General features: G+C 45.1%; 1 protein-coding gene across 4 annotated transcripts in view; it reads left to right on the top strand.

The window, feature by feature from the left end:
- The window catches only part of RPS6KA1 (ribosomal protein S6 kinase A1), a 64,199-nt gene extending 42,999 nt beyond the window's left edge, over window positions 1–21,200 (top strand). Inside the window, exons 1-21 of one of the 4 annotated variants that reach the window (XM_044997992.1) lie at window positions 939–1,187; window positions 4,721–4,837; window positions 7,650–7,731; window positions 8,039–8,119; window positions 9,217–9,296; window positions 9,879–9,985; window positions 11,254–11,291; window positions 11,416–11,558; window positions 12,110–12,180; window positions 12,608–12,696; window positions 12,936–13,000; window positions 14,164–14,266; window positions 14,913–15,040; window positions 16,009–16,134; window positions 16,645–16,734; window positions 17,499–17,657; window positions 17,893–18,054; window positions 18,853–18,929; window positions 19,108–19,225; window positions 19,625–19,762; window positions 20,131–21,200. In XM_044997992.1, coding sequence (XP_044853927.1) covers window positions 1,068–1,187; window positions 4,721–4,837; window positions 7,650–7,731; window positions 8,039–8,119; window positions 9,217–9,296; window positions 9,879–9,985; window positions 11,254–11,291; window positions 11,416–11,558; window positions 12,110–12,180; window positions 12,608–12,696; window positions 12,936–13,000; window positions 14,164–14,266; window positions 14,913–15,040; window positions 16,009–16,134; window positions 16,645–16,734; window positions 17,499–17,657; window positions 17,893–18,054; window positions 18,853–18,929; window positions 19,108–19,225; window positions 19,625–19,762; window positions 20,131–20,253 — 2,217 coding nt within the window. In that variant the 5' untranslated portion in view covers window positions 939–1,067 and the 3' untranslated portion in view covers window positions 20,254–21,200. Of the gene's footprint in view, window positions 1–932; window positions 1,188–4,720; window positions 4,838–7,649; window positions 7,732–8,038; window positions 8,120–9,216; window positions 9,297–9,878; window positions 9,986–11,253; window positions 11,292–11,415; window positions 11,559–12,109; window positions 12,181–12,607; window positions 12,697–12,935; window positions 13,001–14,163; window positions 14,267–14,912; window positions 15,041–16,008; window positions 16,135–16,644; window positions 16,735–17,498; window positions 17,658–17,892; window positions 18,055–18,852; window positions 18,930–19,107; window positions 19,226–19,624; window positions 19,763–20,130 lie in introns of those variants that run through there. The other 3 variants (XM_044997995.1, XM_044997993.1, XM_044997994.1) reach the window with 3 other exon arrangements.
- The last annotated feature ends 4,606 nt before the right edge of the window (window positions 21,201–25,806 follow it).

Below are 25,806 nucleotides of genomic sequence, written 5' to 3'. Positions count from 1 at the left end.
AGTAGTCATAGGCTCAAACTAAAATCCCAGCTCCAAACACCCCCAGTGTCTGGGGGTATTTCCAGAAGTGAATGGAGACAGACTCGTGTCTTATTGCAAGCGAGGCTAGTTTTAAAGCAAAAAAACCAGAGAAACGTAACTGGAGGGAATAACTCCATGCTCACTTAGCCCAGCATGCGGGACTATGAAAAGGGAACATGGAGAAGAGGGAGTGGGAAAGGAGGCTGGTGGGTTGTTTTTTAAATCAGAACAATCCCTCCCATCCTGTAAGTGGATTTGGACAATGATGGGACGAAAGGGCTACTCTGTCTGCCACAACACTCTGTAACCTCTATTCTGTCCCTGTTTGCAGCTCCTTGAGCCATGGCCTCTGCAGAACCATGGCTTGTTGGTTACTTACTATCTCCATAGGTGCCTTATAAATATCATGGATAAGATTCCAGGAAGTGATTAGGCAAAGCCACCTCCCCTATGATAGAAGGTATCCTCTTGGCTGTGCAAGAGTTGTACGTGTGGAAATCTAAGGACCAAATTTATCACTGAATTCAGTGTGGTTATATGCCCTAGGGGAGTAACCCCCAGGATCGATCTGATACCAAATCCTCTTCTCCATGCCCAATCAGAGGGGCAAAGATGCATTTGCAGATCTTCTAGGCAGTATCACTGTTCAGGCTCTTCTGAATGTGGGGCTTTTATCTCTTGTTCAAAATGTAAATAACTCCTCAAAATACTCCCCCTTTGTGGGAGTTCTCACATAAACTCAGACTACCTAGAGTAGACCCTGTCCAGTCTAACGCAGAGAGAGAGAGTCTTCTTTGAATAGAGAGGAGTCAGATCTGAGAAGGAGTGTGAGGTGCAGAGAGTGGGAGTGTTAACCTGCTTAGCTGTGCGAGTCAGAGAGGGTTGCCTTCACTGCTCATCTGCCAGTGGGGCTTTAACCACCTGCAGCTCCTCCAGCCTGCAACTCTAAAACCTGAAGCCAAGTCCTCCATGGAGCAGTGTGTATTCCAGCAGCCTGCCATGCTCCCCTGGTAACCGGGGATGTGCCATGCTGAACGGGATGGACCATGGAGAGGGACCCCAAGCTTCCTCGCATCTGTGCCTTTCTCACACTGTGGCTGCACAGGAAACACCGAGCGAAACCTTGCAGCCTGCAACTGCCTGCCCCTGACCAGCTCTCCAGCTCGGTTAGTACTGCAGCTAGCTTGCTGGAGGACGCTCTGGCTTCAGCCTGTGTCTGTAACTGCTCAGTTCAACAGGACTGATGTTGGTTGGGTTAACAGTTGCTGCAATTTGGGGATGCAGCCTTCTGGGTCTTCCCTCTTTCCTGCAGGGTAACTTTGGCTTAATTGCATTGGAGAAGGAAAGTTCCTTCACCCAGGTATAAAGCCGGTTAATGCTACGATCAGTGTGGTGATAATGCATTTATTATCATCTGGCTGCCGCGATTGTTCCTACTGGCCAGTGTTGTGACTTGCTTATTATACCTGCTGCTTGTCTGGTTTGCAACTGAACAAATTATGGAATCTGATCTTCTGACTAATGCTCTAAACAGTCATGATGTTGTCTTTCTTGCAGTAGTTTTGTAGGTTAATGGACTAGGCAGGCAAAAACATTTTAAAAACACACCTTTTTTTATACAGGGGCTGTTAGCTGAACTCTAAAGCTTCATCTCAAAATGTGATCAATTTCGGTCTCCTTGCAAATACCAGTTTTTTTCCTAGTTTGTATATTCACTGACCAGCTTTAGTTGCCAGACTATCTATGCAAATCTTTCACTGCCTGACAGCCTTGAGAGCACAAGTATAGTGGTGAAAACCCATCTAAAACTAGCCAAATTGGGGCTTATTGTTGGCTAAATGTCCTGAAGTTCAGATCGTTCGTACAATTGTATTGTACCTTCATTGGAAGAACTTGGAACAGCAGCTAATGGGTGTACATGGAACTGTTCCTACCATAGTGAGTCCCTCAGTTATAATGAAGGAATACAGAGGAGCATAAATGCCTGTGTGTAAAGGAAATATTCATTTAAAATGGATCTACCAGGCAAACAATATAACTTAGTAGTAAACTTAACCTAACCCAATCAGTGTCAATATTTTTTTTTCTCCTTGCTGTTTTCATGAAACCCCTGTTTTTCTTTCTCTTCTACAATGAAGCCTAACTTTAATACTACTTCCTTGATGTTGAACTGGGTCGTTAAGCTGTCCTGAATTCTGGCTATTCTTCATTCTTTTGTGTTAATGGGAACGCTGTTGGCCAGATCTTTCTTTTTTCCTTATGAACAGCAAATTGTACTGCTGAGGTCCAGAAAAGTGACTGTGGCCACAAAAATAGTGTGCTGGAAATGAAACTCTCTACAGTCTGACAAAATAGACTTGTCAGAACAGTGTGTGTTCAGCCCTAATACTCCTAGACTGCAGGCTTTCTCTAGTACCTTTCATGACATTCCCCAAATAGCTTGGTATTTCCGGGTCCTTTCTCAGGTTGGTTGGGTGTCATGCTTTAGCAACTGGGGGTTATAATGTCACGGGGGCCCCTTGTTCTATTCAGTCCAAACCAGGTTGACAATGATGGAAAGCTGTTCCTAGAGAGTGGTTTGGTTTCTTTCATTGGCATGGGAAAGGAGTTGGTGATTCAATCCCTAGTGGACAGCTGCCAGCAATGTAAAAACCACAAACTCTGTTGACCATCTTATGGACAGTCTCTGCATAGAAGCTTAGGACGAGTTATGGAGACAATACCTTTCTTGCCTCTAGTTTGCTCCCTCCAGCACAGGGATGAGACAGGCAGGAGAATGTTGGGGAAGTTAGTCCTGCTGCTACTCTTGCTGGACCTGTTGTGTGTGTGTGTGTGTGTGTGTGTGTGTGTGTGTGTGTGTGTGTAAAGGCTTCCGTTGGTACCAGAATTCAGTGTCGTCTATTGGTTTTGAGAGAACAGAGCTGCCAAATAATATGAAAACAAAGGCACTTCCTACTCTAGAGAAAACAAAGCTCATGAGCTAAAAAGAAAAGGCTGCACTACTTCAGGTAGGCAACCACATCCTTGTGCGCATCTCCCCGCTTCCGGAGAACCTTTTTAGAGAGGGTGGAGGTAGCTCTGGTAAGGAAAGCAAGCCAGTGCCTAAACTACATGGCAGCTCCATCCTCTCGGGTGGTGGTTAAACTTGATTTAAATACTGTTCTATTTAAAACCTGTAGGGACTAAACTGTACAAAAGTGGATTTTTACATAGGGTAGAATTGTTGTTTCTAAACCTGACTTAGTCAAGATGTTAAGTCAACTAAAAAGTATTAAGAAGTCAGGGCCACTTTTAAATCCAATGTCTCTGAGCCCTGCTGTAGATTGGGTCTTCAGTGTGCTCCAGAACGTAATTCCCAGACCAGAGGTCCAGCTTGTTGAGTTTCCATATGCTGGAGAATCTCAGGTGGAGCCGTACAAATACAGATTTTCTGGTTCACTGGCAATTCTGAAAAAACAAAAACAAATTTTAAAAAATGGAGAGTCAAAATATTTTTGTTTAGATTTTGAGAAATTTTAAACATTTTTGACATTTTGTTAAAATTAATGGAAATTTTGAAACTAATTTCAAAATAAAATTGAAATGTTTTTTGTTTAGAAAATGTCAAAACAGTGTTTTGGAGAGCAGGTTTTGACATTTTTAAAAGCTTCTTTGACTGGAACAATTCTGAAAAACCATCATAAAATATTTTGGTGTTGCCAAATCTCCATTTATTTATTTTTTTGATCCCCGAAAAGATGTTTTTAGTCAAGTTTTTTGCCTGGATCTAGTATTGGGTGCTTTGTTTATTTTAAAAAAATGATAATTATGAAGTCATTTGACTATAAGGAAAACTCCTTCCTGTTCCCAAGGTAGTTAATGACTGAGTGCTTTGAAGCATGAACATTTATGCCCCTCTTTTAATCTCTGGAGATGTTCTGATTCATATAAATGTTTAGGGCTTTTTTAATTGAGCTAAACTCTTGGCCTCGGTCTTGTGGCAGGGAGTTCCACCAGACATTTTGTTTGAGAGGTGGGGAGGGACATGTTAAATGTTGTCTTTTTAATATCCTTTGTTGCCCTGTCTTCTCTTTTGAAAAAAAGGTAAATGGAAGGTAGTGACTTACCTTCCCTCCACCTTTCATTATTCTCTGATCATGTCTGCTCTTGAGCTCGGCAAAAGAATGTATTTAAACAAACCATGTGTCAGATACAGACGTTGGCTTCTCTATCTCCCAGAAGAGCTGAGGCTGTAAAAAAGCGTCCTTATGTGCTGAAGATGCACTAAGACTCCTGTGACAGAGCTACTCAGATTGCTGAGCAGATGGGGTTCTGTGTGTCTGACTTGCCAGCCACCTCCTTGTTGTATGACAACAATGCCGTGTGTTGGGATTTTTAGTAGTATAAACATTATTGCCACTATTGCTTTAAAAAAATTGCTTTCAAAACTCTTATGAAATGCAGTTCAAAGAAACTGAACTCTGTTCTTTGGCTAGAAGCAAAGGAGTGTGGCGTTTGATAAGAGAGTGAAATATTTGTAAGGTGCTAGACTATTTGCTGAAGTCCTTCTAGTGATTTTGCTCTGGAAGTTGCAAGCAGGAGGTGCTTGTGTTGTGGGATCAGTTCTGGTTCCCAGGAGCTTGTAGTTGTACTTGAACGGATGGGGCTTTTCCTCCACTCTGGAGGTTAGTCTTCCTCATCCATGTGTTTTTTATTTCAGGATGAAGGTATCGTGAAAGAAATTAACATCACACACCATGTGAAGGAAGGCTCTGAGAAGGCTGATCCTTCACAGTTTGAACTTCTCAAAGTTCTGGGCCAAGGCTCTTTTGGCAAAGTAAGTTTACTTCCTACTGTATCTTTTTATGTCAGTTAAATCTATTTTGGGGCCAGGATGATGGGTGACGTGCATGATTCCCACCAGCTCATAACTGGAATAACAACTTGACCGGATAACTTCTGAGACCGGATGCTGCTGCGGGTGCAGTCTGCTCCTAGAGGTCCACTCTTGCAGTCCTTGTGTGTGCAGTGCTCCAATGGGCTCTAATGTGAGTTCTGACCATGAAGAGGGTGGAAGGAGAGATCTTTGCTTATAAATGTAGTAGGGCTCTCAAGCGATTAAAAAAATGAATCACACTGTCAGTAATAGAATACCATTTATTTAAATATTTGTGCATATTTTCTACATTTTCAAATATATTGATTTCAATTACAACACAGAATACAAAGTGTACAGTGCTCATTTGATAGTTATTTTTTATTACAAGTATTTGCACTGTAAAAAAAAAAATAGTATTTTTCAGTTCACCTAATACAAGTACTGTATGCAATTGCTTTATCATGAAAGTTGAACTTACAAATGTATAATTATGTACAAAAAAACTGCATTCAAAAATAAACCAGTGTAAAATTTTAGAGCCTGCAAGTCCACTCAGTCCTACTTCTTGTTCCGCCAATCACTCAGACAAACAAGTTCGTTTACATTTTCAGGAGATAATGCTGCCTGCTTCTTGTTTACAGCGTCACCTGAAAGTGAGAACAGGTGTTCTCATGGCACTGTTGTAGCCGGTGTCGCAAGATATTTACGTGCCAGATGTGCTAAAGATTCATATGTCCCTTCATTCTTCAGCCACCAGTCCACGGGATGTGTCCATGCTGATGACAGATTCTGCTCTATAACAATCCACATCAGTGCGGATCAAAGCATGTTCATTTTCATTATCTGAGTCAGATGCCACCAGCAGAAGGTTGATTTTCTTTTTTGGTGGTTTGAGTTATTTAGTTTCCGCATCGGAGTGTTGCTCTTTTAAGACTTCTGAAAGCATGAGGGACCTCGTCCCTCTCAGATTTTGAAAGGCGCTTCAGATTCTTAAACCTTGGGTTGAGTGCTGTAGCTATTTTTTAGAAATCTCACATTGGTACCTTCTTTGCGTTTTGTGAAATCTGCTGTGAAAGTGTTCTTAAAATGAACATCATGTGCTGGGTCATCATCTGAGACTGTTATAACATGAAATATATGGCAGAGTGCAGGTAAAACAGCAGGGGACATACAGTTCTCCCCCAAGGAGTTCAGTCACAAATTGAATTAACGCATTTTTTTTTTAAACGAGCATCATCAGCATGGAAGTATGTCCTCTGGAATAGAGGCTGAAACATGAAGGGCCATATGAATGTTTAGTATATCTGGTACGTAAATACCTTGCAATGCCAGCCAGAAAAGTGCCATGCAAATGCCTGTTCTCACTTTCTGGTGACACTGTAAATAAGAAGCAGGCAGCATTATCTCCTGTAAGTGTAAACAAACTTGTTTGTCTTGGCGATTGGCTGAACAAGAAGTAAGACTGAGTGGACTTGTAGGCTCTGAAGTTTTACATTGTTTTGTTTTTGGGGTGAAGTTATGTAACAAAACAAAAATCTACATTTGTAAATTGCACTTTCACAACAAAGAGATTGTACTACAGTACTTAGGTGAATTGAAAAATACTATTTCTTTCGTTTATCATTTTTATAGTGCAAATATTTGTAATAAAAAATAATATACACTTTTATTTCAATCACAACGCAGAATACAACATGTATGAAAATGTAGAAAAATATCCAAAATATTTAATAAATTTCAGTTGGTATTTTATTGTTTAACAGTGCGATTAAAACTGCGATTAATCAGGATTAACTTTTTTGAGTTAATTGCATGAGTTAACTGCAATTAATCTACAGCCCTAAAATGTAGGTATTCCACATGGCAAAGCAACATCCAGCTGCTCTCCGATTGGCTCTCTAGCCATGTGGCTGGATAAAGAGAATTTGGGGATTCTCTGTTACTCTCCCCACCCTCCTCTCTCAGATTACTCTGTATACGGGTGACTATCCAAGGCTTCCTCTCACTTGTACGCATGGTCTTTTTTTTTTACCCTTTATGGAGGGGGAGGGAAGTGGCACCTAAACTCTCTTCTCTTTCAACCCATGAATAATCCATATCTAAAAACAATCTGCTGCATACAGTCTTGAGACTGGCCAATATTGCATTGGTCAATAGCCTGGATATCTCCACGGGTCACTGAGGATCAGACTAGGATTCTGAGCTCCATTTCTCCTGCTGCCAAGAGAAGTGGCCACTCTCTGATAATGAGGCCCCATTTCCCTGTCTGGATCCAGCCACTGTTGTATACGAGGACTTGGAAAGGAAGGGGAAGCTGCGAGGGATGGCATTAATCATGAATGCCTGGAAGTCAGTCTTGCTGCCAAATCCACTTGGGTACTCCCTGATTCTGATATAGTCTGACACGGTACCAAGAGTGGAGAGTATTGTATTGGGGAGAGGCTTTTTTTTTTTTTCTTTCTTTCTTAATAGGTATTGCTTTCAGTTGTGATGGTTGGAGTTAAAAAGGTGTGGTGAGCAGAGGCAGGAGTGCTCTAAGGGCAAGCTTGCTTTGGAGATGGGGAGCAGGAAGAGTGAAGCATCAAAATACCCTCCCTAGGAGACTCTGGAAACCTGTAGGCTTTTGTTTGCGGAGCTCAAAGCAGTGAACTTGTTGACCCTGCAGTTCACTGCTGTTTTGGAGTCGCGTGGGGGTTTATTTGCTAGTATGCAGTAAAATTCTATCCAGACGACTTTAGTAACAAGTTGATCTCTCCTCCTGTGTATGCAGGTCTTTTTAGTAAGAAAAATCACCCCACCTGACAATGGCCATCTCTATGCCATGAAGGTCCTGAAGAAAGCAACCTTGAAAGGTGAGAAGGGCTTTCCATGTGCTGATCCACATCTGCATCCCCAAAATGGAATGAGAAGTTGTGCTTGGAAAACTCTGCACCATTCTGTAGTGATGCACCCATATCTCCACACAGCTGACTGACTGAGCTGGGAGAGAGTAATTCAATGCTGCTCCAAGAAAGAAAGTCTCTTCAGAGCTGGGAATGGGGAAATGTCTAGCTCAGGCGAGAGCTAGTGAAGCCATGAGGCTGCAGGCAGAGCCCTGTAGCTGGTGTCAGGGTCACAGTGCTGTTCCGAAGTGTCTGAACTGTGCATCTCTCTCCACAGTGCGCGATCGCGTACGGACAAAAATGGAAAGGGACATCTTAGCTGATGTGAACCATCCCTTTGTGGTGAAACTGCACTATGGTGAGTACACAGCTAGCTTCAGGCCAAAGGAATGGCAGAGTCAGTGGGTGGCAACAGCCCTGAATAGTTTCTAACTGTCCATGAGCACTACCCACTATGCACTACTGCAGGTGCAGTGCATTGCCCGGGGGAGGTGTTCCCTAGGTGTCCAGCGACAGATTCTTGTTGAATGTGCTCAAAGCATTTTTCTCAAATACTGTCTGGAAGGGTTATGCCAATAGCAGTAATGTGGGAGGAGCCTTTATCTGTCAAGTAGCCCCTTATCCCATTTCTTTCTAGATTGTCCTATTGTCTTTCTAAGCACAATCCCCCTAAAAATGAACTCTTCCTCTGATAGGATCTTGGCCCCATGCCCTGCCTGGTTATTGAATAGGAAAATAGAATATCACAGGAGAAGAGGATGAATTTTAAACCCTTGGGCGTTGTGTGTTCAGTGCAGTTCTGTCTAAGCACAGAAGAGCAGGCGTAGCAGATGCACCAGAATTTGTTCCCTTTTTTAAAGCTTAGTTTTGTCTTTTCCATGCAGCCCCTTGGACCCGATCTCCCCTCCCTTCCATTCCCCACCCTCCTTCCGAAGTTCAGAATTCTGAGCTCTCCATTGTGGGTGGCGTCAGAGGCAGCTGGTGCTTCAGTTACCAAAACAGCAGGGGGGATTTAAGAAGGCAGAATAACGACGCGTGCTAGAATTTGTCCTCAGGGTTAAAACTCCTACTCCTAGAAAAGGTATCGTGGGAGATTTATGCACTACAGTGGTCGGCACCTCTTATTTCTCCTCTGCAAAAACAGCTCTTCCAATAAGTCACTGCCTCCTAGCAGCATGCATTGATTAGGCACCGATTTCAAGGGAAGAATGCCACCTACTCAATCACCAATGCCAATTCCTGCGGCGCCTAAGTGTTCTTGGTGATCTCCCATCCCAGTGCTGACTTTGCAGGTGATCTCATTTTGACACCCAATCACTAGCCATATCTGTATTAAGCCTAGTGGGAATGTGGGGCATCTGGAAATCTAAAGCCACCCAGCTTTGGTTGGTATCTGACATTGCCAAGCAGTCAAGGGTAGAAGGGGACTGATTCCTGCTCTGGCCTATGTTTCAGCATTCCAGACAGAGGGCAAGCTCTATCTCATCTTGGATTTCCTGAGAGGAGGAGATCTCTTCACTCGGCTTTCCAAAGAGGTGAGCATGCCTTGGGATCTTGCTGTGCTGTTCATGGTGCGTGCGTGTTCAGCTCTACCAGCGTAGGCAATAGTGGGTGCCTATTGTAGAGGACAACTGGTATTTGGAGCACTGTTCTGCAACTCATCAGAACAGAAAACAGTGGCTACATAGGTGAGGTGAGCCCTGACTAGCTACTGCTATGTCTCTTGCTGTGTAAAGTGACAGAGATGGGAACCAGGGACTCCCTTTCTCTGTCCTGCTGCAATGTAGCGGCTTAATCAAACTGATTTGCTCCTATCGAGGAGGGGGCAAGGAAGGAGGCTAGGGATGGGAAGTTAATCTGCAAATTGAAGTGACAGGTAAAGATAATTGGAGAACAAGAGCTGATGTAAATGAACATCCTAAATTAACATCAGCTCACTGCTTAGCAACCTCTAATTGTGCTGTTTAATCTCAGGGTAGCAGGAAATACAAGTCTGAAGGGGTGAGTGGCTGGGTATGTTGGGGAGGGGATGTTTGGGATGGAGAACAACTTGATAGTATGTTCTTGGGAGGCTGATTTCTTATAACCCAGGTGTCTGTCTCTCCTCTGTCCCTCAGGTAATGTTCACTGAGGAAGATGTGAAGTTCTACCTAGCTGAGCTGGCTCTGGGGCTTGATCATTTACACAGCCTGGGAATCCTATACCGAGACCTCAAACCAGAGAAGTACGTACAGCAGAACCTTACGCTGCCTCTGATTTAACGACAAAGCACTGGGCCAGCTCTCTTACAGCTCAGTCTCACGTCTGTAGTCTTTAAATGCCAAAGCGTCCTCCTGTTAAGCTGAGAAATGCACGTAGGCTGGAGTAATGAGTAGCAGTAGCCTAAATCTCTTGTGTGGAAAGAGAGAAGGAGAATAATGCTCCAGCTTTCTCCTTCCCTTCCTAGGCAGTTGTGCTGGGAACACTGCACTGCAGCTCGCCCTCTCCTGGGCTAAGAGAGCACCTCGTGCTAGTCTACGGCTATATAGTGAGCAATGAACAGTCCTCCAGGGGAGGAGCTATGCAAAACACAGGGCCTCTGCAGAGATACACATCACTTGTGCAACTGAATAGTCCTTGCACAGAAAACATTTGGGACCAAGTTCACATGAAGCCTGAGGGTTGGACTCAGCGTCTTGCACATCACATCAGATGACACAGACGCAGTCAGAGAGAGAGAGCGAAACAGACCAAGATGGATTGCATGGGCGTATGGAATAGTAGGGCAGTTGTTTCTGCCAATAACAGACTTCTTTTTAAGCTTTGCTTTTTCTTGCTGACCCAAGGACTCAGATTGTAGCTAACTAAAATGCTGGCTTGCTTGGCAAATAGGGGTACTCCAAAGAGACTGTATAAAGACTCGGGCATCAAACACCCCCCCAACCCCTGTAGAGCCATCAAAGGAAAAGTAGGGGGTTCTCCAAATCTCCTCTGCTGTAATGCTTACAAAAAACTTAACAGTTAAGTTGCGGATGTGCTGGGGCAGCTGCCTGTCATGCTGACCAGTGTTGTCTCATTGATTCCTTGTAGTCCTCGCTCTGTCCACCTGTTGTCTCTTGTCTTTATACTTACATTGTAAGCTCTTCGGGGCAGGGATGTCTCTTTGTTCTGTGTTTGTACAATGCCTAGCACAGTGGGTTCCTGATCCAGGATTGGGGCTCCAAGGTGCTACGGTATTGCAAATAATGGAGTCCTTGCACAAAGCATCCCTGTTAGGAGGGAGAGTGTAAGTGGCTTGAGGAAAATGGGCCGTTCTCTTTGCGTTGTACATCTTGATGAAAGGGCTAAACCATCGGGGCTGAAAGTGGTGGCGCTAAGATCTGTTTTGTGGGGTTCTTAAAGCTTTTTAACTAGCCTCTCAGGAGCAGAAATAAGTGCTGGTTCACTTGTTAGCATCTCTGTTACGGTAATGATCATTGGTGTTTACACACCTGTCTCTCCTCCCTCTTATAGCATCCTCTTGGATGAAGAAGGACACATCAAACTCACAGGTAAGGTGACTCCAAAAATCTTGCATTACAGCAGACTTGCAACTTGAGATACAGGCATTCTTCCATGCCTATGCTCTGTTTGTAGAAAGTGGACGTATGTTCATGGTTTTTCTCTTTTGCATAGATTTTGGTTTGAGTAAAGAAGCCGTTGACCATGAGAAGAAAGCGTATTCCTTCTGTGGGACAGTGGAATATATGGCACCAGAAGTTGTGAATCGTCAGGGCCACACTCACAGCGCTGACTGGTGGTCATATGGTGTATTAATGGTATAGTATCTAACTAGCATGTTTGAAGCCTAATTTTATGGTGACTCTTTAAATGGTAGCTCTGGAGAGATGATGCAATAGCTCTTGCATTATACTGTATCTTAACAGAGAACTATTGAACTAGGAAAGATCTAATAATCACTCCAATGTTTCCAAGCTCCCATATACGTTACTCTGCCCGAAGCAATCAGTAGTGAAGTGTAACGAATGTCACAGGGATCAGCTACATTCATAGCTGTTCCACGTAGAATTTAGATGGTTTCTGACAGTCTCTCACGACTGTCACATTTTGTCTCATTTAAGACAGCTTAAGTTTCCTGTTAAGATACTTTCATTTCAGACTGGAAGTGATGCTAGTGTTCCTTGTATGGATTTGGAGCTGCCACCTGGTGGTCATTCAATCCAAGGCCTTTCAGCTCTAAGGTGTTCTTTTGAAAGACTATAAATTACATTAAACCATATCGAGGTTCAGTGTTAAAGCGTATTAGGATCTGCTGCCCCTAGAAACTCTCACTCAATCATTTAACCTTCTCTTTTGTTCTTCTTTCTAGTTTGAGATGCTCACTGGCTCCCTGCCGTTCCAGGGAAAAGACCGTAAGGAGACAATGACATTCATTCTCAAGTAAGAGGAGTTATTCTTCAGTGTCTCTACAGGGGAAAGCTTGCTGCTCTGCTTCTAGGATAGGTTGACCAGATGTCCTAATTGTATAGGGAGAGTCCCGATATTGAGTGCTTTGTCTTATATAGGCTCCTATTACTTCTCACCTCCATCCTGATTTTTCATACTTGGTATCTGGTCACCCTACGCTAGGACGTCAGGAATTTTGCATCCTGGGGGTTATAACAGTTTAATGGCATTAATTTGCAAGTATTTCTATAAACAGACTTACGGCGGGCACAGTGTTAAAATGCTGAGCGAAAAACTGACTCTGTCTCACATGCTGCAAGGAAAGACGTGGGAAGCTAGGTGGCAGATGAGCTGCAGTCAGCGCCTGTTTGCTTGTTTTACTTACTCATAGTTAATTACACCATTTTTTTTTTCTTTCCAGAGCAAAGCTGGGCATGCCTCAGTTCCTGAGCTCCGAAGCACAGAGTCTCCTGCGAGCCCTTTTCAAAAGGAATCCAGCCAACAGATTAGGTAAGACATCCGGTGTTGCATTGTTTCTGGGAGCTCCAGGTGCAACATCTTGGCTCCTATTGTCCAAGTGGGTCAGATACATTTGGATTTTGGCTAGATTCTCCCACATATCTCAGCACAGCTTGACTCCCAGCAATATCTGGTCACATTGCACAGTGGATTATAACCTTGCTTATTTCGTTAGCAGTGGAGTGGGTATATACAGTAGCACTACATCCAGAGTGGTGTCTGTCTTCCAGGTTCTGGTACAGATGGGGCAGAAGAGATAAAGCGTCACCCTTTTTACTCCACCATTGACTGGAATGTGAGTATTGAACCTTTCTTTGCTTAGATATTGGATTCTACACGCTCTCAAACTTGCATACCAATGAAGGGGAGAGGCATGAGTCACTCGACTGACTTAGCTCTGCAATGAAACAGATGCTTATAGAGTGACCGGCAGTCAAAAGGCTGCGTCCTATTCATCAGCTGTCAGAGTCCTTCCCCAAAACAGTGTTCGCACAAAAGGAACGGGAGTCACCTGGACGGCTGAAGTAGGAAACTGAACAAAAATCACGTTTGTCATAGCAAATACCCTACATGTGTGAATTCAGATCAAAATGAGACCATCAGCCATCTCTTGCAGTAGAAGGACAAGGAAGCAGGAGAGGGATGACCTCGGAGGTATTGGAAAATATCCTTGAGGGACAGGAATCTTTGGAAGGAATGGATCTACAGTTTGAAAGACAGAAATTGTCCTAATAGAACAATATCTGGCTGAAGTGATTGGGCCAGGGTGGTTTGGTGATGAAGACTGGAGCTCAGGAAATAGGGGTTCAATTTCCTGCTTTACCACAAGCTTCCTGTGTAACTTCTGAGCAAGTCATGTGATCTCTTCCCCATCTGTACTCCTGTACCTTGCAGAGGTCTTCTGAGGACTGGCCAGTTAGTGCTTGAGGCATTCGGATACTGTGGTGATGGAGGTTCAAGAAGACCTAGAAAGGTTTTAGAACAGACCTCCCATGATGCTAGCATATAGGGTTCCTCTCAAACTATCTTCAAGTAGCAATTCAGAAAGGCTTTGGGGAGGAAAAAAACTCCCTGCCAGGAATTCCTCTAGCTCTTCCTAGATGTAGCTTTCAGGCCCAGCATCTTAATCCAGAGCGAGCAGAGAAGACGCAGCAGACCCTGGTGGCATCAACTAGTTCCTGGATAGCTGGCTTTTTAGCACCCTGGAGATACAAGGTTTTTTGGCTCTTGGTAGCAGATGCCTAGGGAGGAGAAATACTGCAAGCTTCTGCCACAGAAGTGACTCAACAGCTTCCACTATGCTACCAAGCAATTTCTGGCTTGTAAAGTTTCCTCCTCATGGCTTCTCTTTCCTGGTAAATCGATTCCCTTAGGCGTGTTTGGGAATGTCTGCCAATTGGGACATCTACCCATCGGGGATGGTTTGTTGAATGGCATCCGTGGCGTTTTGTTTTGCAGAAGCTATATCGCAGGGAGATCAAACCACCTTTCAAACCTGCAGTGGCCCGACCAGATGACACCTTTTATTTTGACACAGAGTTCACCTCTCGTACGCCAAAAGGTTTGTGTGCACCCCAGCAAATAGGAAATTGGTACAGGATACTCTGGCTATATAAACACATGGTACTGGGGTGAGACATATGACACTGACTCCTATTCCAGCAGAACTAGGCCTGTCCTCACTGTAAAATGAGGAACACTAACTTCAGAGGGTTACAGCTCTTGACAAGGGATGGGTGGTGCAGGAGTAAATCTGCAGGGGGCTCTCAAGGGTAAATGGTCTCTTCAACTGTGGAATAACACGCGGTGTAGCTACTGTCTAGAACAGGGAGTAACCGTAACTCTTAAGGTACATCTTCGGCGGGTAGCAATCGATTTCTCGGAGTTCGATATATCGTGTCTCATCTAGACGCGATATATCGAACCCCGAACGCACTCCCGTCGACTCCGGAACTCCACCGGAGCGAGTGGCGGTAGCGGAGTCGACGGGGGAGCCGCGGACATCGATCCCGCGCCGTGAGGACGGGTAAGTAATTCGAGCTAAGGTAGTTCGACTTCAGCTATGCTATTCACGTAGCTGAAGTTGCGTACCTTAGATCGACACCCCCCCCCCCCCCCAGTGTAGACCAGGCCTTAGTATGTGAGGGGTAAATTGTCAGCTACTGGCAGGCAGCTGCAGGACCACTCTTTTTCCTGACTTATTCCAGACTCCCCTGGAATTCCCCCGAGTGCAGGGGCCCATCAGCTCTTCCGAGGGTTCAGTTTTGTGGCAACTGGATTGATGGAGGATGGCATGGTCAAACCCACCCAGGCACCTCTGCATTCTGTGGTACAGGTAAGGGGACCGGACCAAGGAAAGACCTACCTTAAACTGCAGTGATGATTCCAGAAGCCTGGTGCGTGTCGGCCAGACCATGAGGGCTGATAAGTGACAGCCTGGCTAAAGCCTGAGGGCAAGGCTTTTTCTGTGGAAAAGGAGGGATTTCCTCTTGCAAACTCCCTGACCAGTGCCCCGGTGGATTCCAGATGTGTGTGTGAATTTGTTCAATGGCTTAGCCAGGCCGTGGATGTGAACAAGAGGAAGGGCAGGGGACAAGAGACGTAGCCTATAGTGGGCCAAGGTAAAATCGCCACATAACCTCCTGAGGAGAGATCAGACTTCAACATGCTGCAAGATTAAAAATCCTGGACGGTTTGACCCAATCGTGCATATTTACGCAGAGGATTCATATCCTGCTGGGGCCAGCTCAATCCTTCATCCTGCAGCAGCAAGTCAGTTGAGTCGATGCAGCTTGCAATGTGTGGGTCTTTCAGATGAAATGGGCTATGATTTTCAAAGGGTTTAAGGCAGTTATGTGCTAGATTTCATTGAAATTAAATAGGATTTAGATGCAAGCTGCCTTAGGGACCTTTTGAAAATTACAGCCTTAAAGACCAAGGTCCTTTCGGCTCTGCTTGGATGCTGAAGATCCTGTGACTCTTTCCATAACTTCCCCTGGCTGGTGAACTGTTCAGCCAAGGACACCAGAGCACTGCCCCAACTCTGTGCCATGCGGCTGCTGCCCCCCACCCTAGAGGTGGCTGCATTTCAGCAGGTGGTAGCTGTGGGCTGAAAGGTACTCTAGAAATGTGACTTCCATTTGCCCTTCTCTCCCCCTCCCTGGCAGGCAGAATAAGAAGCTGTGTGATGCAGTGGGTAGCAGTCAGTCAATCCATCCTCCGTTTTGTTGCTGTGCAGATACTGTGGTGTTTCCCTAAACTATTTTTTTTTCTTGTTTCATTTCTCCATTCATCCCCCTGTAGCAGCTGCACGGCAAGAGTCTCCAGTTTAATGAAGGCTACGTAGTGAGGGAGACTATCGGTGTGGGCTCCTATTCCGTGTGTAAACGCTGCATTCATAAATCCACCAACATGGAATATGCCGTCAAGGTTTGCAGTCTGCCATCTCTCTCTTATGTGCACTCCCACACTCGGGTTTCCTTTTCTCTCTAGTAACAGCCTCTGAAAATAAAAGTGAGCGAAGTGCCGTTGTCCCTGCAGCTCTGCGCTATCATACAAGAAGCCAGGCTGGATTTCTGGGCTGGGGGTGCTGGGGAAGCGACATTCTCCTTTTGGGAGAGGGAAGTTCAGTACCACACATTACTTTTCAGTAATTGCACTTGCTGTGTTGGGCTTTAGGGATTCCATCGAGTGCTTCTCAGCCTGAACAAAGGCTGATGTGGTGCCCCATGTGATCGTGGGGATGTTTAACTGGCAGTAAAATGAGTCGGTCTGGAAAACCACAACAGCAGGAGCTGGGGAGTGGAAATAAGTTTAGAATCTCAACCCCGGCTAAATTCTGCAGTGCTCCACCCGTTGTTTCTCCATGCACACAGCTCTGTCCTACCTGCCTGGTAGAAGGACCCCAGGCCTGGTAACACTTCCTATGCTCTCCTGCAGATCATTGATAAGAGTAAACGAGACCCTTCTGAGGAGATGGAGATCCTCCTGCGGTACGGGCAGCACCCAAACATCATCACACTGAAAGATGTGAGTGTAACCGTGTTTAACTTGCACCTAAGCAGAGATGTCTCTGAAAGCACAGGCCTGCCTGCTGAGGCTGAAGCTGTTGCTCCTGAGAACCCCCACAATAGAATGGTGGCAAGTCTGGGAAGGTGTCAGAGCTCCCCAGCAATGTGCTGGGGGAGATGGAGGATTTCTGTAGAGCTTGTGGTAGAACTACTAAGGCTGCTTTGGAAGCATATCCCGTTGGATGTACACTGTGGTTTCTGATACCACCTGATTGCTACAAGTCCTAGCTTAGAGCGGCTGTCTCTCTAAAGCTATAATGTGGTTCACCATAACACAGCTACTTTTCCTTTGAAGAATTTATTAGTACACCAGAATCTCATGGGACTGAGCACCCAGCGACTCTGGTGCCATCAGGTCTTTCAGCAGTGAGCAGCACTTCTTTGGTCCATGCTCCATCCCTTACCTGATCCCAGGCAGAGTGCACACAGCGTTAAACCAGTCTGTTCCCCCAGCACTGCCTGGTAACAAAGGCTGGGGTAGAGGAGTCCCTCCATGTGTGAATCAAAACTTGGCTCTGCTTCAACTTTTTACAGAGCTTGTGAAAGTCCCCTCCAACTAGATCTGCATGAGACTAAACCGCCCATAACACGTGCAGGAAATGACTTTATTATGGCCATAGGGTGCATGGTTGCAGGCAACTCAGCCCCCAGGACGGACGTATGCATGAAAGAGAGAGATCATTATTGTTTTAGGGACTAACCCCTGCATATCTGCTTTGGCAGGTGTATGACGACGGGAAGCATGTTTTCCTCGTGACTGAGCTGATGAGAGGAGGAGAGCTGCTGGACAGGATCCTCAGACAGAAGTGTTTCTCTGAGCGGGAGGCCAGTTCTGTGCTGCACACGATCTGTAAAACTGTAGAGTATCTGCATTCTCAAGGGGTGAGTACAGGAGGCTGAGATGCTGACCGGTCCCCGCACAATCAAGTGGGAAGCAGGCGGGCATGGGGCTACTATCCTGCCCCGTCTCCAGGAAGTAGCTGCCTGTTAGGATACGTTTCAGTCTTGAGGGAGGCCAGGCATGAAATCTAAGTCTGTGCCATTTGCTTCTCCTGCAGCCTTGAGTGCAGCTGCTAGAGGAGTGTGACAGCAGCACCTGCTGTTGTTTACTTCACAGGTAGTTCACAGAGACTTGAAACCCAGCAACATTCTCTATGTGGATGAGTCTGGAAACCCAGAGAGCATTCGCATTTGTGACTTTGGCTTTGCCAAGCAGTTGAGAGCTGAGAATGGCCTTCTCATGACCCCTTGCTACACTGCAAACTTTGTGGCCCCTGAGGTAAGCTGCTCGTGACCTGAAACTCTCCCTCTGTAGCTCTTGCTGTCCTCCATCAGGCTGCAGTTCTCTGCCAACATTAGTTACCTGCTGAACTGTTGGCCAGGCCTAGCTCTGGCACACTCTGCCAGCAGGGCCCGCTTTGGGGAGCGGGCAAAAGCAGAAATAATCTCCCAGTACTCAACTAATGGAGGCAAGTTTTGGGACTAGGTTTCATACCCTTCTGCTGCTTTTCTTTCCTACCCTCTGTCTAGTGCCTCCTCATGAAGTGGTGGCACAATTCAAAACCAAATGATTCTCTTGGCTCCCTTTCCTAGTCTGGAAGTTGCCCCCTGATTTACTTCTGTCCTGCAATCCGACCCCTTCTCTGGGTTCCTTAACAGACTTGCTCTATTGGGGCTTTAGAAGCAGTGACCCTCCATTCTCAGGACAGGATGGGTCACTGGCTTGCAAACAAGCCCCTCATTTAGGGGGCTGAAAAGCTGGTGTACTGGCCACCTAATTCAATGAGTATATCTAGGTGTCAGAGAACTGGCTTCTCTGTAGAACTAATACACAGCGTGAGATTCTGTTAGTGCCTGATTCTTTTCCATAGCTATTTTGACATGCTTGGGATGTTTCCTCTTCATCCATGAAAGCAAAGCCAAGTTGAGTCCCAACCATCAGTCCATGACCCTATTCCCTGACAGAGCCCTAGAAAGGTCCAGCGCACAGACAGAGCGGTCAAATCAATGCTCATTGTCTGACAGAGCAGGAACTCTTAGGAAAACTGACATCTTTCCCTTGGCTTATTCTCCACAGGTACTAAAACGTCAAGGCTACGATGAGGGATGTGACATCTGGAGTTTAGGGATACTCCTCTATACGATGCTGGCAGGGTAAGTACCTGCTGCTCTTATGGTGGGGATGCGTTTAGCACACCGACGGCTGTCTGTGGGTATATTGCTAGTGGGTGTGCCCTGCCGCAGAGGGCATTTTGCCCTTATTGACTATCATTCACTCAGATTTCAGTTCTGTTCAGTTAGAAGAGGAACCTGCAAATTTTCTGTTTTTCAGATACACTCCTTTTGCAAATGGGCCCAGTGACACCCCAGAGGACATCCTGAGCCGAATAGGCGGAGGGAAGTTCACTCTGAAAGGAGGAAATTGGGACACGGTTTCTGAGGCAGCCAAGGTAGGGTCTGGTACCTGAATTAAGTTTGCAGCTCAGGTCAAGTATAGACAGCTGCTGTGCAGCCTGTTAAAATAAACTTCTCTACTGCTTTTACTTTTTCCTCCCCCACCATGTGGGTTCAGTAGCTCCCATCTCACATGCACGTTTTCCTCCAAAACGGGGGCAGCAGTGTCTGTGTAGGGTGCTTCACCATTTTGCAATTAGTGCCGCTATGCAATACCAATCTATAGTGGCCCATCCATGGCCATTGACGCTCAACCCCATCTTCTGTGCCCAGGCTGATAGCTGCTATTCTCTAGGATAACGAACTTCTAAGTCTGGCCTCTGAATGAGATGAACCTCTCTCAGATGGGTTTGCACCACCTTTCTGAAGTGTAATTCTCTGAATGCTTGCTCCAGGATCTGGTAACAAAGATGCTCCATATTGATCCTCACCAGCGCCTGACAGCCAAACAAGTCCTGCAGCATCCCTGGATAACACAGAAGGATAGGTTACCCCAGAGCCAGCTGAGTCACCAGGATGTACAGCTTGTAAAGGTACGCATTGTGGGGCTGTGCCTGTGGTGCATTCGGCGGTGCCCTCTTGCTCCATCACCACCTCTGGCTAGTGGGTAGAGCAGTCTCAAGGTGGGGGGGTAGGGATCTGCTGCCAGGGCAAAGGGATGATCTGGGGGAAATTGCAGTGGGAGGGGAATGGTTAGTAAGTACAAGGCAAAAACTAACTCCTTCAGGCCACAGAAAGACTTCCGATAACTCTCTCTTCTAAAAAGAAGCCAGTTCCTTATATGCTGGCCAGTAATTTTTAGTAGGGTACAAAGATATTTCTGCCTCCCAGCTATTCTGAGTGGATGCAGTCCCATGACACCCCAGTGACCGTTTTTGTTTTTTCCATTCTTTTCTCCAAGGGAGCCATGGTTGCAACATACTCTGCAATAAACAGCTCCAAGCCAAGCCCCCAGCTGAAGCCCATTGAGTCATCCATTCTGGCACAGAGGCGGGTGAAGAAGCTCCCCTCCACCTCACTGTAGTGGAAGACCTGGGCAGTCCATGGCACCATTGTGCAGTGCTGTCACTCGTGACATTGCACGAGCTGCTGAAGATGGGAAGCGGGGAAACGGGCAGGAAAACAACGTGTGAAAGGAAGCCCATTTGCAGACTGTCTTCCTCCAAACCATGTCAAGGCCAAGTGCCTTTTTCCTTCTGAAAGACTAGCTCTTCTCTTCGTGGACTCTCCTGTCTTGGTAGAAGTTCACTGTAAAACCTTTTTTTAAAAAAGTGTAAATTGATAGTTTTTAAAGGGATCCATTTGTGTATATGAGAACTAGAATGTATAATCCATGTAATGATGTCACTAAAGAGCAGATCTGATTTGTCTTTTCCTGTGAAGGGCCAGACCTTGATTGTAGACACATCACCTTTAACAACTGATTTGGGGTTCAGGGCTGGTGCAGCTGGAAGTCTGACTTCCCCGCCCCCTCCCAAACTTTTTGTATCCTCCCCAGTGTCAAACTAGCAGCTGTTCTTTCCAGAACCACCTGTTAGAGAAGTCGCCCCATTTTTGTGTAAAGCTTGTAAAAACCAATTCTTAAATTTCATCCTGTAGGTTTTGGTTTCTCCCAGAAGCCACATGGCTGCTGTACGAGGGCATAAGCCATTTTAAGCACCTACTTGGTTAAACTGTCCCAGATACCTGCGGGGTCTGGACCATTCCTCCTCTTTGCCCCAGCATTCATTCAGGGTTCTGTCGGATGAACAGATGCTGATAGGGAGGAAATATTCTCTGTTGTGAAGTCAAGTCTTTTTGGGTTGGCTTTGGTTTCTTTCTTTTTTATTCCTGTTTCACTTAGCACCATCCAGGAATCCAGGATGCAAAGCAAAATCTTCTTCTTTTTTATTTTTTAATTTAATTGTGTTCTATGGCTGGTAACTCAGGGTTTCTGTCTGAACTTTATAATAAACATGTCATTCAGTTGAAGTTTACTGACTGAATGTTCACCCATGCCTTTAGCTACAGAATAAGCTATGCTAGTCACTGCTCCTCTCTTTAAAAGGGGATAATGGTACTTGCCTGCCTTTTGTAAAGCGTTTTGACATCTACACATGAAAAGCTGTGTGTATAAGTGCATCTCTTCTCCCCAGGTGTCTCAGTGATGGGGGAACTCAGTGTTGCTAACAGCTATATTATGCCATCTTCACTCAAGTTTAGAGTTCACTCTGCAACTGAAATCATTAAGATTAATTGTGGAATAAGGCACTAATCAACATTAAGGGTGGCAGAATCTGCCCTGTAGAGGGGAAACTCTTATTTACAGGAACTAAATATCACAATCTTAATAGAAATCAGCCCTCAGAGACGACTACTAGCCCTGTTCAGCTGAACTTTAGTCCTTCTGAACCCTTAGATATTGTGGTATTGAGACATGGATTCTTAGCTGCCTTGTATATCCTGGGTGCCTCCCTCCATTTTGTGGGGGGGCGGGTGGGGAGAGGTGGATCTTCAGTGAGAGAAGCTGGGGAAATCTTGAAATAACTGTACAAGGATGGCTTCCAGGACTGAACTGAGCAACTCTCTTCAGTGTGTCAATCTCAGCTGTGTTCACTGCTCATGAGAACAGAGAAGCACCAACTTTCCTTAGTTTGCCCCAGTGGACTCTCCTAATGGGGGCCCTCCAATTTAAAATGTTCCTTTTCCTTGCAGCAATCCAACAGCACAAGTATCTTTCCCCCTTCAGTTACTCTGACTAGCCCCTCACACTTACCATCTATTCTGAAGCCTTGCTCTTGAGATGTCCACTCGCTATTCCCAGCAACACGGGTACATCTATTAGGGTATGTCTACATCAGGAAATTGACCAGCATAGCTATAGCAAAATAATTATTCTGCTATTGCTATGTCATTTAAACTCCCCCATGCTTTGGAAGTTGGAAGCAGAGTAATTAAGCTGGAGCAAGAGTGACTCTTACTCCAGAATAATTACTCTGCTTCCAACTTCCAAAGCATGGGGCTGTTTTACAATGGCATGACTACAGTGAAATAGTCATTCTGCTCTAGTTATGCTGGTCAGTTTCCCTATGTGAACAGAACTGACTTTCCTCCCGGACATCAGAAGACTTAAGCAATGAGGTCAATGGAGTTGGGTCTGCTTACAGGTCTGAATTTGGCCTTGATCCATAGTTTAGTGGGGAGTGGTTTGGAGTCCTTTGCATGTAACAGCTTCTTTAAAAATTCTTTTCCCTTCTGGTTTGTCTCAGGTCTGGCACACCCTGGTGTAGTGTCTCTCGTATCCATGCCAACGAGGCTGCCTTATGTTACTACTCCTCCTCCTCTGTGCGTCAGCGACTGTATCAGTACAAATGTGTTCAGAGTTAGGAATCAGATAAACTGTTTGGCGCATGGGGCCGCTCACCTTGAACTTTTGGTATGTTGCCCAAACTGTTGGCTGTAGACGCTATCAATTTATTGACAACAAGAGATTGAAACATAAATGTTCTTGGAATGTAGAAGATACTTCCCAGCCAACTTTGGGGTTGAAACTTTCCATTCTAACCAGCTTGAACGTGTTTGAAATGCTGCTCATGTTCACCACTTGCAGTGAGCCTCAGAACAACATGGAGGGTCTACAGCAGGTCTAGAAACCAATATTTGTCCTGCTTGAATGGTGGTCTAACAATCACAATTTCATGCAGGTCATCACGTGTCCTCTGATACAATAGTTTAATTTAAGCAGGATGGACACCTAAGCCCTCACAGAATCCTCTCCACAGGGGTGCTGTGGTATTAATTTAGATGGAATATGGGGGCTAAAGGTGTTAACATAACCCAGTCACTGTCCAACATTTAAATAGCATGAAACAAGGTTCAGGGTTTGGTATACAGAGACATCAGCCACCCATAGACATGGAAAGATGCAGAAAAGAAGGAAAAACAGTGCATTTGAAATGTGAAGTGTTAAGTAAGGCTTTCATTTTAACAACATTACTTGTTCCCGTTCCTTTTCCCTTTGTCTGACAGTCTCGTACACGTATTAAAGATGGTAATAACTGTCTTTTTGGGGAAAAAGAGAAGTTAGCTCAGATGAGCTGGAGCAGTTCTTGAAGTCCAATCCCATTTCCTCCCAGCTGGTGGTTGGGATCTAGCTGGACCTGGTAGGGCTGGCAATGTTATCTGGGTCCCTCTCTCTGGCCTGGTGTGGTCAGGACAGCTCATCTCTCAGGATTAGGATGATAAAGGTCCAGAGTCCCAGGAGATGGGGGGAATGACAGCGTGATGGAGAAGCTCATTTCATTTTCCTCTATCTGTTGTTCTGTATTCTGCCCCAAAATCTTTCTATAAGGACCTACAAAGGAAATGGGGGGTAGACTAGCCCATCCCCTCATTATTTTATCCATCAAATAAGCCTAATATCCAACACCCCACTTTTCATTCATTAATTTCCAGCCCCACATCTTGTTTTAACCCAGCATGATTTCAGCATTGGCCTGGAGTGATATCAACATGGCCTCTCTTGCTTGCAATAATTTAGTCCCTATCTGTTTCTTTTGCCCTTGTTTATAACATTCATTAATGAAAACAACTTGACCTACTTTCCATCAACACTTGTTAAAGTTCTCCCACCATCTTATAAACTTCGTACAATTGAGCTTACAATTAGGGAAAATTTGTAGGCCTAATTGTCACAACAGTACTCGAGTTAATCCTACTGGCCTGATGGCTGAAAAGCAGTGGTAATCCACCAATGTGGGGATAATGGTATATACAGCAATGGGCATTCAGTATGTGCAAGCAGTATCACTTAAGGTAGCTGAAGATACCCTACTATGTACTGCCTACCTCGCATATGCAAATCCTTAACAACACTGAATTTATTTAACTGCCTTGCTAACTTGATTCCAAAGTACTTTTTGTATATCTCAGCTCCATACCCCTTGAAACTTAGATTCTTCTTTGAGTTTCCTCTGCATATTTCCACCCTTGGGACATGCGCTGACCATTGTTGTTGAATGATGCAGCCTTCTACTAGTAGTACCTGATCCATTGCTTGCATGCCCCTCTCTTCCCCCCAACTCTCAGTATCTGAACATGTTCTGAGGGTGTGGGTATAAAAGGCGACACAGCAGGTGTGGCCATCTCAGTTGGCCCAACAGCTACCACAGACAGATGAGAGCCTTCAGGATTCAAGATCCTTATTGATCTAAATAAGTGCCTTGCTTCTGTCTGTAAATAGATTAGTATAGTGTTAGGTTTAGCTGTTAAGAGAATGGCAGATCCAAAGAGCAAGAAGCACAGATTCAAGTGATGTGTCTTGCAGTTTTTCCAGCCTCGTGCTTCAGATGTTTAGGGAGGGACACTCTTTCTCAATGCACTCACTCTGCGACATTCACGCTTAGAGCTAGGAGAGGCAGAACAGACTTCAGGCCCCCCTTTTACATGATCATTGTTGGCAAAAAATCCAGAACCAAGAGCTATAAGACTCCAGACAAGGAAAACAAAAGGGCTGGTTTGACTCAGACACCTTTGGATTCCAAGAAGCCGTCCTTGTCAAAGTCTTCAGCATTGACACCAAGGTTGAGATCAGAGATATCTGATTACAAACACATCTGACTCTATTCCAAAAAGGGTTCTGTTGTTGAAGGAAAGGCGTATGGACAATTCTTGAACTATGTCTGAATCCCTATGGAACTGAGGCCTTCAGTTCCAAGAAGAAGAAAGACAAGACCAAGCATCTTTCTGGGCCTGGCATTGTCTCTTATTCAGGGGACTCATTGGATCTTTCAGATCATGACCAAGCTGGGGTGCGCATCTGGTAACAAGGTTTGTGGAATCTGCATGAGTGTCATCTGTGTAGCAACATCCTGGAGTTAAGAGCAATATGGTTAGCACTAAAATCTTTCCTACCTCAAATCAAGGAATGGGTGGTGCAGGTGCCAACAGACAATATGACAGCAATATACTATAGAAACAAACAAGAAACATGCTTTTCCCAGCTTTGAAAGGAGGTGATGAGACTCTGGGAGTGGTGTATTACTCACCACGTTTATGCAATAGCTCTTCCTATAGCAGGATCCCTCAATTAGTTAGCAGACCAACTATGCAGACCAAATTATCCTTGAAAGACACTCTAATCAGGGAAATTTTTGCTCTCTAGGACACTCCAAATATAGATCTCTTAGCCCCAATATTCAACACAAAATGTCCTCTCTTTTTTTATTCAAGGGCAGGTGGGGACCTATACACTTCGATGGATGCTTTCTTCCTCAGTGGGGTATGGATCTGATGTATGCCTTCCCACCTTTGTCCCTTAATACTGAAGGATATAAGGAAGGTCAGACAGGCTGATTCTGATTGCTTCTGCATGGTTGGGATAGCAGTGGTACACCGACTTACTCCTTCTGTCAAAGAGAAATGTCAAAGTATTGCCACTGCCAGCGGATCTGTTCTGACAGCAGCAGAGGAGGATGTATGACCAAGATCCATCTTCACTATGCCTAAAGCCTGGGAAATAGGTTTTTGCTGGAAATAGAAAAATCTTTCTCTGAGGACGTACAACATGCATTACTGTATCAGAGTGGTAACTGTGTTA

Source organism: Mauremys mutica, chromosome 23 (genome assembly GCF_020497125.1).
Source record: "Mauremys mutica isolate MM-2020 ecotype Southern chromosome 23, ASM2049712v1, whole genome shotgun sequence".
Taxonomy (NCBI): Eukaryota; Metazoa; Chordata; order Testudines; family Geoemydidae; genus Mauremys; species Mauremys mutica.
This window is presented reverse-complemented; position numbering and strand designations above follow the sequence as displayed.